This window comes from Danio rerio, chromosome 19 (assembly GCF_049306965.1).
Source record: "Danio rerio strain Tuebingen ecotype United States chromosome 19, GRCz12tu, whole genome shotgun sequence".
In the NCBI taxonomy this organism is placed as follows: domain Eukaryota; kingdom Metazoa; phylum Chordata; class Actinopteri; order Cypriniformes; family Danionidae; genus Danio; species Danio rerio.
Window position 1 is genome coordinate 31,815,001 of NC_133194.1, and position 17,500 is coordinate 31,832,500.

General features: G+C 33.0%; 1 protein-coding gene across 2 annotated transcripts in view; it reads left to right on the forward strand.

The window, feature by feature from the left end:
* The window catches only part of ldlrap1a (low density lipoprotein receptor adaptor protein 1a), a 26,199-nt gene extending 8,952 nt beyond the window's left edge, over positions 1-17,247 (forward strand). Inside the window, exons 2-10 of one of the 2 annotated variants that reach the window (XM_005159645.5) lie at positions 3,040-3,182; positions 7,366-7,478; positions 7,995-8,109; positions 10,282-10,354; positions 11,352-11,435; positions 11,542-11,642; positions 11,775-11,809; positions 13,542-13,573; positions 16,632-17,247. In XM_005159645.5, coding sequence (XP_005159702.1) covers positions 3,040-3,182; positions 7,366-7,478; positions 7,995-8,109; positions 10,282-10,354; positions 11,352-11,435; positions 11,542-11,642; positions 11,775-11,809; positions 13,542-13,573; positions 16,632-16,678 — 743 coding nt within the window. In that variant the 3' untranslated portion in view covers positions 16,679-17,247. 2 annotated transcript variants of the gene reach the window in all.
* The last annotated feature ends 253 nt before the right edge of the window (positions 17,248-17,500 follow it).

Sequence of the window (17,500 nt, forward strand, 5' to 3'; positions counted from 1 at the left end):
GGCGGTGGTTGGGATCACTCCACCCTTGGATGGTTCTCCAGGGATATGGTTAAAACAAAGTAGTGCTTTACCCCCCTGTTATTTAGGGCCCCTGGGTGTGTCACTAATCTATGTCAAGGGCTCTATTATTACACCCTTTTCCATCTCTCCATTATGTCTGTGAAGAACCCTACTTATATGGAGTGGTTGTGGGGCGTCATCAATAGTTTGTGTTATTGCATAAGTTGTGGGCAAAAAATGATATAGAAACATTCTTTATGTTGTTAAATCACATTCGACCTTGTAGTTATTCAAGTTTTTGTTTGTAATTAAAATACTACATCAGAGCTGTAAATTGACTTTGTCATGACATTGTTTATGTTAGCTGTGGAGTATCAACAATACGTTTCTGAGAATGTGATTCACAGTTTCCTGTGGTTGTGGTTCCTGTAAATATATGTATAGTTCATTGAACAAGTGGGACAGTAACTTAATATTTAACCTTTTGAGCGATTTCTGGGATTCTAGGAGGCTAGTGGCCTGATTATAAAGGAAAGACATGCCTTGAATTTTCTTGCCAATATGACTTCAGTATGATTTTGTTAACTCCTTGTTGCTGCATGTGGAATAATGCTTTTACTTCTTTTTTTTTTAAATAAATTTATTTATTTATTTTTTCGGTAACGCTTTAGTTTAAATAACAATTCTCTATAGTGTCTTATTACCTAGGTCCTAGGGCATTGGGTGTTTGTTTGTTCTTATAAAGTAGGTGATATTTTTGATCAAATTCTGCATCCCTTATCTTCTCCTACGTACAGTAATACCTAAACCCAAATACTAATAACTATTAATAAGCAGCAACTTAGGAGTTTATTGACCTAAAAAGTCATAATGGGTTGTTAATAATGAAATTTGTAAAAGGTGTCCTCTCTTAGACAGACAATAAAACCATTTTCCTACGGACAGATAATTTATTTAGAATTATTTGTGCTGGTTCCTTGGCATGTCATTAGCGATAAATATTGCACTGAATCTGCCATTAGTGCATGCTTTGTTTAAAGCAGCTGATTCATTTAGAAATGAAGCAAATTACTTTATATATGGAATGGAATACTAAAGCATTGGTTGGTACAAATTAATTCATGGATTCCTTCTAACTTAATTTAGATCTCAGGGTTCAACGCTAAGGATTTTTTATACGGGTCTGATCGGGCCATTGGTTGAGATTTTTAAATTTTCACTCGCCCCACCAAAAAAACTAAAAAGTTAATAGCTATTTCTTAGCCACATATTTTAAATAGTGGCAAAATTATGCCTGTGAATCTAGAATTTAAACATTTTAAATATGTTAATAAATGTATGATGAGCAAAATTCAAGATTTTACGCAAATGAAAGAGCAGTATGAAAAATGTGCTGTTATTTTAATTCAATTCTAAATAATTTTGATAAAAATGGCTAGCCAAACTGACAACTGTTATTTTTATTTTTTTATTTATTTATTTACTTATTTTTTCAGTTACTTAAATTTATACCTATGTAATTGTCTGCTTCTAAGACTTTAGAAACATACGTTTTCTTTTACCCTCATTGTTTAATTTTGCCGCCATGTTGCCATCTTTTTGCTGTACTGGTTGTTGCCAGGTTACAAAAAAAAAGACATGCTCATTGTTACTGGCCGATAGGGGCCAGTAACAATCCTGTCTACTGTCCCGAGTGTCTTTCACGCTGGCCCCGGGCCACTGGGCAGTCCTTATTGTTGAGCCCTGGATCTGTTTTTAGTGGAAACAATATCAATGCAACCCACTCAGTTTTAACTTTGTTTGTTGAACTGGTGTCTAAAGTCAGTCTAACAATGCTATTGTGGTTGCTATGGTATCATCATGTGACTATTTGCACTCTTGCTTTTGTAATTCATCATCTCTTGTATGTATTGAATTTTTTTTTTAAAGAAAAAAAACATTTAAGGATATTTTTTGCTCTGACAACTTAATAAAAGTTTTATTATAAAAGGCATCATTCACTCTTTAGATCTTTGAATGACATAATTATCCCTGGTTAAATAGTGTTAATAACATTTACAATATTTTCATACTGGACAGTTCACACACCCTTGTTGAATAACTTAATAAATAGTTTGGATGTGCTTTTTTTTGGTGGTTTCATTCCACTGTGGCAACCCCTAGTAGTTACTGAACGAGTTTGTTAGTTTTCTTAGTGCCATTGTGATGTGATTCTTTGAATTATTCTGTTGGGATTTTCTAAATTTAAAATTTTATAGTTCCTCTGCTAAAGAAAGCAATCGGGTGACTAACTGCAGGAGCCACAGGTAATATTACTAGAGCATGACGTGAGTTTCAGCAGAAATGATTAGCATTGTTTATCTGCATGCATCTGGGTTAATAAACAGCTTAATGGTATTGTAATCAGGTCAGGAAATTATGCTGATTGTTAATGCAGGAATGTGGTAGGCACATTTTTTATTTATTTATTTTTTTACATTTAGCACTTTCCTTGTATCCACATTACAATACAAATTTTTCAGAACTGTATACTGTTTTACAGAATACAACTAATACAGTGGATATGTATTTATGCAATAGTCTCATTTATGAAAGGTTAAATGCCCCATACTGTAGTTGTAGTTAATCAGTGAACATGTTTACATTTATTCTCAAGGCCTAACAAATATGTGAAAATAACTTAATCCTCATTAGTGGTAAGTTAGTACAGTGAGTGATCAAAATAGATATCATATGATGTGAATAAATGTATTGTGATGAGAAACAATTTTGAGAAAGGCTTTTGATGGACAGGCTTAAAAATTGGGATGTATAAAGGCGTCTAGTGTTTTTTGGCCTGCTCTCTAGAGCAAAGTTTGATTTCCAACAAATATTTACTCATGCCTTTTGTTTTGTTTTTCTTTCTTTTAAATATTTAATAACTGTTCATGACCTCTGCAGCACAACTCTCTTGTGTGCACTTGGTTGATATAGTTTGTTGGATGCTCTTCAGTGTTCAGTCTCAAACACTGTTGTTCATCATCTCTTCTCTTTACGCAGAATTGCCTGAGAACTGGACTGACACAAGAGAGACTCTGCTGGAGGGAATGACCTTTAACCTTCGACATCTGGGGATGACACTGGTGGACCAACCTAAAGGAGAGGAGCTCTCAGCTGCTGCTGTCAAGAGGATTGTTGCCACGGTGATTTTCGTCATCTCTGACATGAATATACATCATAATATCATTGAGGCCACTTATAGAAACAACTTAGAAATAAACACATTGTAACAGATTTAGTCATTTAAAAAAACTGGTAGCACTTTAAAGTAGCGGTCTTTAAGTTAATGTATTTACTAACGTAAACAAACTATTAATAATACATTTAAGACAGTATTTATTAATCTTCGCAAATTTTAGTTAATGTTATTTTAATGTTGTTAGTTCATATTAACTCCCGGTGCATAAACTAATGTTAACAAGCATACCAATGGATTATAATAATGCATTCATTCATTGGTGAAATATGATTAATAAATGCTTCACAAGATTATTGATACTTAGTTAATTCTTTATTTATTTTTTTATTTACTTCAATAACAAACATACATAATTCAATTTTACACAAAAAACAAAATGATAATAACAGATAAGGATAAATAATATAAACAAGAAAAAGAAAAAGAAAAAACAAAAGAGAGAAAAGAAAGAAAAAAAAAGTGTAAACATTTACATACATAACACAAATACAGCAAGAGGAAAGAAGGATTTCTGTATCCGTGATATTTCCAAAATATTTATCATAAAAAAACTAAGAATCTATCACTTTTCTTATTATTAACTAGTCTAAGATATTGAATAAAAACATCAATTTCTATTAAAAAATGTGTAAAAGAAAGCTGCGAACTGGAGAATTTTTGTTTGTGAATAAAATATTTTCCATACAAAATAAAAAAGTGAATAATGTATACTTAGTTAATTCTAGCCTTAGTTATTCTAAAATGGTGGGATAACAAATCTTTAAAGATGCATAAACTTGTGTTCTATGGCTGAGTGCTTTGCCACCTGGCTCTTGTTTGAGGCAAGTTTTTTTTTTATTAACTAATTTTCTTTGGCCGTTTGTGAACATGGTTGTTCTGAGCTCTCTAAAACTAAAAATTCCATCTGCCTGCTTCAAGGTTCGTTTTAGATAAGTTAGCTTGTGCTTAGACAGAAATTTAACTCAATGGGCTAATGCACTTATTACATATGTTGCATTAAAATAGTCTTTGTTTTTCTAATAACTCTTGGAGTGAATTATGGGTTAACATGAAGTAAAGATTATGTTAAAGGTCTAATTAAAATGTGGCCAGAGAAACATATTTCAAAACAACTGTCTTAAACAAAAGCCTTGACTCTCGCTCAGAAATCCACAATAAGCCTGTGGAGCTATTGTCAATTCACAGGCTGATTGTGGGACTTTAAAAAGTCTTTAAAGGCCTTAAATTCGGATTTGAAATGAACATTTTGGTCACGTTACAGCAAAACATTTCTTCAGTCTGACGGATTTGATCATTGGACAGAACAACTGATTTTTTACCACTGTATTTATTGTGTTATCAGAGAGAGTTGAGGTAGCATAAACAAAAGCACAGGTGATGTGATTTGCAGCGTGCAAGTGTTTAAAAAGAGCCTGCAGGCTCCCATTTCCTCTAATGCAAATCTGTTATTCTCTCGCAGAAGCAATCTGCCATGTGTGGAGGTGGTGAGCTTGGAATTGTTTGTCATAGAATTGAAAATAAAAATCATGGCTCGTGTATCAAACGGTTAATGCTGCTGCTTTCAGGAATTCAATATAAAAATATTTAATCTTTTGGTAGGTGACAGAGGTAGCTGTGATTGCTTAATGCTTTAACTATTTATTGGTTATTAAAAATCTACTCAATCAAAAAACATTTCACTAACCTCATACCGGAGTGCTGAAAACCTGGTGGTTCTAAAAGTAATGGAATTTCTACCCTTTAAAATCTGTCTGGCAGGAAAACTAGCTTGTGCTATTTATATTCCTTTGAAATAAATGGTAACAGTAAACAAAAAAGTAAGTAATATGAATCAGTTGGCTCACTCAACCTCTTCCTCCTTTTGTAAATGTAAGTTTTTGTTAAAGAAAAGTTTAGTAAAATGTATACAGCTATGTTTGCTGGTTTTGTCACATTATTTAAAATAAGTGACTAGAAATAAGTATTTAAAAAATCAGTACCAATCAGGCCAGAATAAAACATTCGTTTGTGTTTAAGCCCTCAGATAGATGTTCAAGTAAAGTCAAAAATATTAGCCATCCTGTGAAATTGACATCTGTTTTCAAAAATTTCCTTGTGGTGTTTAATAGAGCAAGGACATTTATACAGCATTTCCTATAATATTTGTTTTCTTCTTGGGGAACGTTTTATTTCTTTTAGTTTGGCTGGAATGTTTTAATTGAATTTTTTCAAACTTTTTTAAAGTCAATATTAGCCCATTTCCAAACAAATATTTTTTAAGTGTCTACAGAACAAGTCAATTGCTTAAAGAAAAACTGCTATTATCTAATAACTGGACTAATTACCCTTACTTGCCTAGTTAACATATTAACCTAGTTATCTCTTTAACTGCACTTTTAGCTAAATACTAGTATCTAAAAAAATTAAGTAGAAACATGTTATGTTCTGTCATCATGGCAAAGATAAAATAAAATTGTTATTAGAAATGAGTTAATAACACTTATAGTTGAAATCAGAATTATTAAACCCCCTTTGATTTTTTTATTTTTATTTTTTTTTTTATTTCACAAATTATGTTTAACAGCAATGATATTTTCACAGTATGTCTGATAATATTTTTTCTTCTGGAGAAAGTATTTTTTGGTTAAAATAAAAGCAGTTTTTTTATTTCTTAAAAGCCCTTGAAGGTCAACGTTATCAGCCCCTTTAAGCTTTATATGTTTTCAATAGTCCACAGAACAAACCATCGTTATACAATAACTTGCTTAATTACCCTAACCTGCCTAGCTAACCTAATTAACCCATATAAGCCTTTGAATGTCACTTTAAGCTGTATAGAAGTGTCTTGAAAAATATCTAGTAAAATATTATTTACTGTCATTATGGCAAAGATCAAATTGGAAATGAGCTATTCAAACTATTATGTTTAGAAATGTGTTGTAAAAAAATCTCTCTGTTAAACAGAAATTGGGGGAAAAAATAAACAGCGGGTTAATAATCTGACTTCAACTGTGTTTAAAAATGTATTGGGGAAAAAATCTTCTCTCCGTTAAACAACACTTGGAAATATTAATAAACATAATTTATTTCACAAAAGGGCTAATAATCCTGACGTGTATATGCACATGTTTTTTCATTGCAGGTTTGGTGGTCTAATCCCTTCAACTGCCTGCTCTACCAAATGGTTGACCAATATTTTAACTGTTTTAAATAATGAATGTTAAAGTTTCAAATAATAGGTAACACACACACAGCATTGTTGGTTTACTAAACGAAAAATCTAACAAACATAATCCTGTTGCACTTCTACACTTAGTTTTGTTTTGTTTTGTGTTTTTTTAAAACATTGATAATAAAACGTGTTAATTAAGAATCTGAAATAGTTTATGTCATACTTCATACTTGGTTTTACACTTTAATATTGTTCTATATATATAGACCGACATATCAATTATTTAATAGAGGTTGATATTTTAAAAATAAATGGATGTGTTGAGGGAAAAATGCAGCAATGAGTGTGGTAACTAGCAACATTAGAATTTAAGAAATCCTATCAATTTTTTTTTTTACTTGGTGGGGCGTTTAAAGGATTACATTTCATATAAGTTGGTATTAAAAAGGTTTTAAATATAACTAGTTAAACTCTGTAGACACCATGATCTATTTTGGTGGATGACTGACATAGAATTGCAGAACAAACAAATGCACTATGACCAATTAAGATGAACTTAACTGTACATGACAACTTTAGCTCATTTAGAAATGTTGCTTTAAGAAAGCCAACCAATCTAAAAAAAATCACAAGATTGTAACAGTATTAACCTGGATTTCAGAAGAAAGAAATCAAGATGAAGGTTTTTCCTCTTGAAAACACTCAAATGAGCAACCTAGAAATCATGCAAAATTCCCAAGAAAATGTGAGCAAATTCAAACCACTCTTAAAATGTTAACAACAGTGTGGCTAAAAGACTGCTTCAAATTCTCTTCAAACCACTAGGGATGAATGCCCAGCCAGTCACCCAGGATACAGTTAGTGAACAGCAGCACTCAAAACATCTTAGCAACCCCTATAAAAGCACCAAAATAAAAATTCATACACTCTAGAAAACCACCAATTTAAAATTCTTCTGCTGTTGTTTTTCTCTTAGGCCAAAGCCAGTGGGAAGAAACTGCCTAAAGTGGCCCTGAAAGTGTCTCCTCAGGGAATCATCTTGTACGACAGTGTGTCAAACCAGTTGATCGAGAACATTTCCATATACAGGTAAACTCCACACACCTTCTTTCACGTTCAACTGCCTGTTAAACATTGACTCGCTGTGCTGCTGAACCACATTAGACTATGAAAGGATTGGTCTCCGCACGCTTCCTCTTCTCAGAGATGAGTGTGTTTGACCTACAGTGAAGTTGATTTATTCTGCCATCCAGTGTTTTACCATACACGCTCACCTCCAAGTTTCTCACTAGGGACATGTGAAATACAGCACACTGCAGGAGACCAGCGCTAGTCCCCATAAATCTCTACTTCACAGTTGAATGTGCTTCAGCTGAGCCTACTATTTACGCACATGGGCAATCTTCCCTCTCCTCATATTTGTTTAAATAAAACCAGCAGCCATCACTTCTTCAGTGTATAGAAGTAGTACAAAAAAAACAATCCTTGAAGTTTCAGCGCTGACAGCTGTGTCTGCTCCACAACTCGGCAAAACATCATTTTTATTTACTCAAAAGTGACTGCGTGTTCTTAACGCTGGTCTGTTTTGTGACCCTTTTCTCCCAGGATATCATACTGCACAGCTGACAAGACGCATGACAAAGTGTTTGCTTTCATCGCCCAGAACCAACAGAATGAAACTCTGGAGTGTCACGCATTCCTCTGTGCCAAACGGAAAGTGGTGAGTATTTGACGCTTTCCTTATGAAAGGCGTGAATCTTCGATCACAACAAAAACTCTGGCTGGAGCAAAAGGAGTCAAAGCATAGAGTTTTTCAGAATAGCTGACTGAATCACTTTGAAGGACACTCTGTACTTTTTAGCATAGCATGTAACAGACCAAACGTTTTCAGTGAGCAGATAATCTGGACAGAAATTGAGATTATCGTAGATGTACTCCTGCAGGCTGTTTAGGAAGCTGGGTCAATTCAGAAATTTGAAATTATTCATTTGAAATTATTTTTTTAAATATATTAACTATAATCTCTGGCAAATTCTAAGGAAAAAAAAGGCCAAAGTTATTAAAAAAAGCAATGTTCTCTCAACAATCACTTTCTGATATGTTTTGCTGCACCTTTTGTGGTCAGAGCTATTTATAATTAAGCAATTCCAGTGTTACACATGTAACGTTTGTTGTAAAAACTCAACATATAAATTCACATAGAAAGAATATGTTAACATTATATTGAAACAACTGTTTATGTTTTCCAGAAAATTTAACCACAGAGTTATGAGATCAGACAAATATCAATCTGTGAACATTTGTTATGTTTTAAATGAGGAAAATAAACATGCATTATGGATGTGACAAAGTCTGTGAATTTACAGTATACAACACGAAGAAATTCTGTGAATTGAACCCAAAAGAAATAATGTTTATCAAAAGAATAAGAGTTGGCTCACTATAAAACAAAAATTGATTGATTTTATTTTTTTTATTTTTGCATTTATGAAGAAAAAGCTTTGTTATGGATGTCGCACTTTTCCGTTATGCATATGACAGAATCAGAAATAATAGTTTAAAAATACTCAAAAATGTCTCTGTCAGTGTTTTCAAAGTACTGTAAAATACAGAAAACAAACTTGTTGTAATTCAGCCAGAAATAGAAAGATTTATTTTGTTTTTACTTAAGACATGATGAGATTCTTTATAGAAGATGCTGTATTGGACACACGAGACACACATGAACATTTACTCAAAGGAAAAGAACCTACAAAATGTCAATATTGCAATAGGAACCAAACTGTTTAACATATACCTGTGGAATGCCCTATTTTAATGTTATCAGACAACGATTTTTATCTGGAAAGACTTTAAATCACATATTTTTAAATGTGAATCCTTTAAATTTGTAAAATGCTGTTGATGACATTGAAGTGATAGAATATTTTTTATAATAATAAAAAAGTGGTATTTATAGAATGTGGTAAACTTGATCTGTTTTTTTTTTTTTTTTTTTCTTTGCCATGACATAGTCAGAGAAGCAGATATGGAAATAGACTCAAAATCCTCTCTCTGTCTTCTTTTCTGGTGTGAGGTCATCTGCTATAAAATACATTTTCGTCAACATCACCAAATCCACTCACTGGACATTGTCTTTGCATGAAAATCCCAGACCAGCCCATATTCCACCAACAACCATGCCATTTATCAAAATTAATTGTATATAATTAAAGATTTATGCACTTATTTATGGCATTATAATGCTTATAAATACTGTAAGTATAAATACTTTAAACATGCCAAGTTTTAATATTTGGTATCGCTTAAAGTACCAATTCTCACTTTTAACTATTTTTTTTTTTCTGCCAATTATTTAGATATTAACTGTTTATTAGTACTTGCAAAGTACAGATTCTGCATGATCTTATTCTACATCCTTAATCCTACCAATACCTAAACCCAACTACTCCTTTAATAAGCAATTTACTGTAACTGCTAATTAACTTTAATCATAAAAAGGAGCAAATTAGGAGATTATTTAGCTTTTAATTTAAATGTCATAGTTATTGGTGTGGTATTGGTTTGAACATTGAAAAGTGATTATATGCTATAACTCGCCTAACTATTTAAATACGGTCTAATGCTGCATTCACATTAAAGTTTGAAACATGCTAAAAGATGTTACTGTGCAAAGAAGCAGGATAAAACAAGATGATTAGACATTGATTAATTGAGCAATTGCAATCATGGGATGCAGTTTTGCAGGTCACAGTTCACCAAAATTGAACTTTGGAGTGCAGCAACATGCAAAACTTTTCGTACAAGCTTGTGTTTCCGTTCTGCCACATTTGCATGCATTTGAATGGAAGTCTATGGAGCATAGTCTAACTGATCTCTGTTGTTCTCTCAGGCCAAGGCGGTCACGCTCACGGTGGCTCAGGCCTTCAGAGTGGCCTTCGAGTTCTGGGAGGTTGCCAAAGACGGTACAGAGTCTCATATCTCTCCACAAAACAATGCAGAGGTCATATATAACTGCAGAGGATCATACACCAAAAGTGGAGAGTAATTTGTCTCTCAGGGTGTTGATGCTGTTGTGATTGATTAGAGTCAAACTATTACTTTATTGCCTTTTCTTGTTATAGAAAGATGGAGACTCACAAAATCATTTATTTTTTAATGCAGGAAAAATGCATCACCTACCAAGGATTTCTTGAATTTTGCAAACACAGTTTCAAAAATTATGTGTCAAACATTAAGTAAATGTAATAATTAAAAGAATAGTTAATTTTCTTCTTGGGCTTAAATAATGTTTATTTTTTCTTTAGTAGTGGTCCTTGTTGTTTTAAAAAAGTAAATTTGGGTACTGCCATTTTGAGTGTCTTGCCCATACTTTAGTGACGTCTATAAATAGAAATGGCAATGAATCATTGCTTCAGTCATTAAATTCACAATGTGGATTTATTTAGAAACAAAATGGAAATGCACTTGTTATACACAGAGATGTACTTTTGCTTTATAGGTTATTTGCATTGATAAAACAAAAATATCATGATTTTAAATGCATGACCATATCATTTTGTCTCGTTGTTGCACTTGCTTTAAGGATAAAAACAGCACTCATGTAAAATTTCAGTCAATTTTTATGTGTTATTACTTAAACTGTGTTCTTAATATGAAACGGTAACTCTTGAAACTCAGAATATTGAATTTTAGACAAATATATTGATATATTTTATAGGTTTTATCACAGTGAGTTGTTGGCCTGCATCATGCTCATCAACAATATACTGTGTAAAATAATTTATACATAGAATTAGTTAGGAACAATTTTTTTAATGTTTTTCTTCCCAATAGTTAGCTAATTTAAGACCAGTTAATTTACAAACATTTTCTATGTTATATTTATTATATATTTTATAAAACAGATAGATAGTATTATATATAGTATATATATATTTGAATTTATTGTTCTGCTTTCAGAGAAAAAATGGGATTCAGCTGGAGAAACATCCAACAGCTCACAGTCTGACCGATCTGTCAGCCTGACCAGCCTGAAAGTAGGAGGTGCGAACCCCTTAAACTCTCTGTACCTTTTGTTTAAATTATTTTGGAGACCAAAACAGTAACCCTTTAGCACTTTGACATTTAATGGGCTGTGTGTGTCTTTCAGCTGCAGCAACAGAGAACCTGTTGGAAATCGAGGACTACACATCGGCTTTGGAAAATGTTGACAACCACACCGAACCCAACAACAACACCACCACCCTATGGGTAAGAGCTTGTCCAGTTTTAGACTTCTGCTTTTCACTTCTCCCTCACTTCACAGGCAGGATTTCACATGAATGACTGCAGACCATTATCATTGCTTATCTTTTTACAATGTGGTTTTGCTCCTCTTTTTAGGAGATGGATGATGGTCTGGAAGAGGCTTTTTCAAGGTACGATACACCCAAATCTGTTCTTATCTTGTCTCAGAAGATTGTGTCTCATCTAAATCTCCTTTCTATCTCTCTTCAATGGGGGGCAGGAAGGTCAAATCCTTGAGGAGTGAGCTGCAAGTAAAAAGCATGCTGATAAACTCTTGCACATCAAAATAATCTAAAACTGCGCTCTTTCTGAGTTTGTTCTCAAATCTTGTTGGAGCCATTTGAAATATTTCTTTTAGTTTGCTCCGCAGAACTTCTCGAGCCTTTGATTATTCATCCAGGGCAATTGAGCAAAAGGCATTTTTCCCCATACTGAGTCCCTTGAGACTGATTTTCTCTTTTTATTTGCAGAACCAAGATGAAGCTTTATTTAACAGCGCTTTGGCAGGGTGTAATTCACCAGTGTAATTCACCCTGCAAATGTCAAGCTGGCCTTCACTGATTTATTTCTAATGGCATATAGATGACAAACCTAACCTGAATATTTGCACTTTATGAGATACAGATGCTTTCCATTTTATTTGATTAAATCCGTCTGATAGACTGAACATGAAATGGTTGGAATTTGTTATTCAAATAGCTCTTTTTATTGTATTTTATTTTTTCTGTTGCTTGCTATTTATTATGAAGCTTAAATGGTAGCAGTGTTTTTAGAACCCAACATTATTATTATTATTATTATTATTATTATTATTATTATTACTATTATTATTATAATTATTAAATGCATATAATGCACACACACACACACACACACACACACACACACACATGCACAAGCTTAATTGATTATCAATAGTTTATCATGAAAAACTATTATTCTAATCCGTTAAATAATTGTTTCATGTTTGTATGAATAGGCACTGAAAAATTAAGACAAATTGTGTATAACATATAATACATATTTATTATTTTTATATAATTATACAAATGGGTACATGAATTGGAGATTAAATAACTTTAAAAAAAAATATTCATTTTTACATTCAGTTGATTTAGAATTATTAGCCCCCTTTGAATTTCAGCAAGAACATTTTCACAGTATCTCTGATAATATTTTTTTCTTCTATAGAAAGTCTTATTTATTTTATTTTATTAAGGACAAAATTATTAGCCCCTTTAAGCTATTTTTTTTTTTTCATATTGTCTACAGAATAAACCATCATTATACAATGACTTGCCTAATTACCCTAACCTGCATAGTTAACCCAGTTAACCTAGTTTAGACTGTAAATGTCACTTTGAGCTGTATAGAAGTATCTTAAAAAATATCTTGTAAATTATAATTTCCTGTCATCATGGCGAAAATAAAATAATATAAATCCGTTATTAGAGATGAGTTGTCAAAACTATTATGTTTAGAAATGTGTTGAAGAAATATATCCGTTAAACAGAAATTGAGGCAGGGAAATAAACAGGGGGACTAATAATTCTGACTTCAATTGTATATATTGCTTATTTAATTACTTAATGCTGATAAAACTTCAGCGTACAATGTGTTGACCAAAGAACATTTATTATATTCATAAACAATAGGAGCAGCAGCATCTTCATGGTTGAAAGAACTATTAACACAGTTAACCTACTCTATAATTAATATGGAGATTATTAAAATGCAACTTAACTGACTGATTTATGCATTATCCTATTTATTAGAACAGCATTGTGTTTCTTAAAGGTGTCGAGAGAACCATCCTGCAGCTCTCAAACCTTTGATTGCTCTACTCTCTCTTTATTCCTCTAGCTGCAGTTTGGATAGCTATGAATACTCTCCAGGTAACAAGTACAGGTCCAGTCTAACCCGAGTTCAGTGTTCACCACCTCCATTCTCAAATCTGTGTTCTGTCTGTAACATCATTCCCCACCCATCCTCTTTCAGAACCCTACCAGCTCATCAACCCAAGCAACTTATTGATGCAAGATGCAGATTTAGGCTTATATGTGATGATGGGGTTCTACTGTGAACTTTAAATGCAATCTGCAGATCCTATCTTTTTCTCTTTTTAAAATCCCTTCACCCTAGTCAGTTGTTTGTGTTCAGTATGTGATCCGTTTTTAAAGGGGCTATATGTAAGAATTGTACTAAATTAAACACTTTTTCTATACTGTAATTTCAGTTTGCCCTGCACAGAAAATTATTTATTTAAATCAACTCGCATGTGAAGCCTGTAGTCTAAAATGCTTCTTCATAGTCAAATAATCATAACATCTGTTGACATCTGCTGGTTAATTAGAAAGCTTGTCCAAACATATTCAAAATTGTTGTTTTCTCACCACTCTTGTTTTTTTATTATGTCTCTTAAAGAGAGAAAAGTCCAGATGCGTTTACATATCTATAATAGATATCAGTATATCGTGCAAAATATTGAAAACTTTTTATTCTAATCAAAGGTCAAATAGAGCTCATCTGTGAGTATGTCTCGGAATTGATATTTAGTATGTTGTCTGTTCTGTGTGCACAAGTGCACGACCATGATCAACACATTTTGGAGTTTCTGAATCTTCATATAGCCTCTTTAATTCCTTAATATAACACTCAGGGTGTGTTCACACTTGTAGAACAGTTAATTGAGCATTTATTTAATTTGTCTGGAAAACATTTAGTTCATCCCACTTGTTGGTGTGGGAGTAGCTTCAGTTTTCTAAAGTGACCAAGTTTAAAATTAAAGGCTCTATTTTGACGATCCATGCGCAAACTGCCTAGCGCAAAATCAATTAGAGCTCGTCAGAATCCACTTTTGCTAGTTTAAGGACGGAAAAATCCACTTTACGCCATGGTGCAAGGTTGAGCTTATTTTCTTAATGAATTATAGCTGTGTTTTGAGAATAAACCAATCAGAGTCTCATCTCCCATTCCCTTTAAGAGCCAGTTGTCTTATTTACATGGCAGGCTTTGTAAGTGGAAAAACTGAGTGCTTCACTAGCAATGAAACAGTTGAACAGGCCATCTACAGCGCAAGAATGAGAGAATGAGCCTTCTCATTGTTTACTTTCGCTTTCACTCTCGTGGATAGGGAAATGTGTTGTACGGACAGATGTCCGTTAGCCTATTCATAAATAGTTTTGTTTAAGCACAAAGATTTGTTTCAACTATTTCTAAAATCATTTCCAGCAAACAAATAAATTAACAATAATAACGAAGTGTGATCAAAAAAGTGATATTGAAAAGTGATACTGAGTTTTATCTAAATACATATGCCCCATATGGTCTAAAACCTGACAGGTGGACAAATCTAAGCTTGTTTTTAATAAAACAAATATAAATATCCATATAATAAATAATACAGCTAAAAATAATAACATTATACAAAAGCAAATTGTCATGAATAAACTGGAAAAGCCCCCCAAGATAAAGAAGGCACGGAAGCGGTGGTTTTTATATTTATGTAGGCTAGAAAATAATAATTTTTGTAATATTTTAATCCTTTAATTCTTTTTTTATATGTAAAGATAGTTGCGTATTGCTATACATCATGTGTGTATTAAGCAATGTTTGGCGCACAACTAACACGCTCTGCGCTGGACAATAAACCAGCTTTGATCTGGTCTATTGAACATCTATTTACGTTCCTCAAAATTGCAACATGCCAGCAATGTGCCTCAACACGCCTCCTTTTATAGATCAGAACGCCTATGGGCGCACATATGAGCACAAATGCATTTGCTATTTAAACAGCGTGGCGCAAAACGTCAAAACAACTCTTGCGCCGAGCTGAAACTAGCAAACAACAATTGCGTCGCGCCTTGCGCCACATTGCGCCGGATGTGTGATAGGACACTAAATGTTTAAATTCATAATATTTCTGATTATGATATCTCTAAATGTTTAACTGAGAAATGAATTGCTGACTCTCGCAAGAACTGAATCAAAAGGGCATGTCTCGTGTGATTGGTTCTTTGCTGCACTTGACATGACTGAGTTAATTAGTAACCCCGAGTTAAACGTTTATATCATGCGACGTGGAATAGCTTAACATAATCTTAACCAGTTTTCATTTCTTTAAATATTCCAAACCGAAACTTACTCTGCAACCCAGAAATTGTACAACAGGCCTGTGAAAAAGGCTGTTTGTCAGATATTTAAGAAACTTCTTCTGACGCCATCATTGTGTTTAGGGGTACACATTTACAATGCCACTTACTGCAGTGTGTGGGTTTTGGAGGTATCGAAAACAGTATATCGTCAAACATCTTTTTGCCATCAATTGAAAAACGCAAAGAGTCTTTATTTGAAGTATACTCTTTCTTTTAGTGTGTATAAAGTATACACTTAAGTGCGCTACTGATTTATACCGAGCTGTACATAAGTAACTGTGTAAGTAACCAATTCATTTGCCTAAAAAATAAAAGTAATCCCTTTTTTCAGTAACTTTTTGCTTTGTAACAGACAACACCCGTTTTCATTTGGAAGCAAACAAAGAGCCACCTTTTCAGCACTTTCCGTTCATTTGTCTGGTGTACACCAAGGTTTGATTTATCTGTGTGCGCACTTATTCATCTCACTAACAGAGGAATTACATCAGTTTGTTTTAAACAAACAAAACTTGCCAAGTGTGAACACACTCCTTAGTGTAGTTTAATTACATTGATGTACAACATGCTTACAAATAAATACATACCACTTGTTTGCATAGTGAATAACATAGTTATAAATAAAATCCATCAAAAATAAGACGCCTATGGGCAAGTCCATTGTCACTTAATCAGGAGTTTCATTTGTTTTTCATTTATAATAAGTTTGACATGTGCATGGAATTTCCCATATGTTAATTAAACCGGCATCATCTATAATGTTTCAGTTTTTACATCATGTTTTTCTGTGTCTTTCTCATAGACTCGCTGAGTCTCGTACTAACCCCCAGGTCCTGGACATTGGGCTGAGCTCTGAGAGTGAATGGGATGAAACCAATGGAAACTCGCCAAATGCCAATGAGCTCTGCGGCTTCTGAGCACAGATCCAGAGCCTGCGTTCAGTCTGGTCCTGCTCATCCCTGTTATCACCACACCAAAGCAATATCAGATGAGTCTATTTTTGCTAAAGGAAAAAAAAGTGACACTGCGCTGAGTTTACATGCTTTATTTTTATCAATCAAGTTGTATACAGAATATATGTAGATACCAGAGTCAGTATTGTTTTTCATGTATGAAAAGGAAAAAAGTTTATGGTAAATATAACATTGTGTATATACAGGTGCACTATAGAGTTATTTTAGAGTCTAACCCTGTAGTTTGCTGCTTCAAGATTCATTTATCACCACAATGCCCTTCATTAATAATATGGAAATCAGCGTTAAAGTCACAGTACTGCTTGTCATTTGAGGATTGTGAGTTGTGTGTCAGTATTTACTTGTATGTTTTTTTTCTATTTAATCAGAATTGTATTATTGTTATAACACCCTAAGGGGCCATATAATATTTCTCTAAAAAGTCTAATAAAAGTGTTAATATTATGTGATTTGTCATCATGTTTTTAACTTTCTTTTGTGTCCTATTCATATTTTAATATTTATACTGAATTGAATTAGTAGTGATGTTTCGTTTTTCTATTACATTTTATTTCATAATGACAATTATTACATTAATAGTGTAAACATTGTACATCCACATTTGTTTTGAAAAACAAATTTGTTTAAAAACTACATTTATGTCTAACTTTGTTTTGTATATTATATTACATTCATCTATTCATCCATGCATATTTTT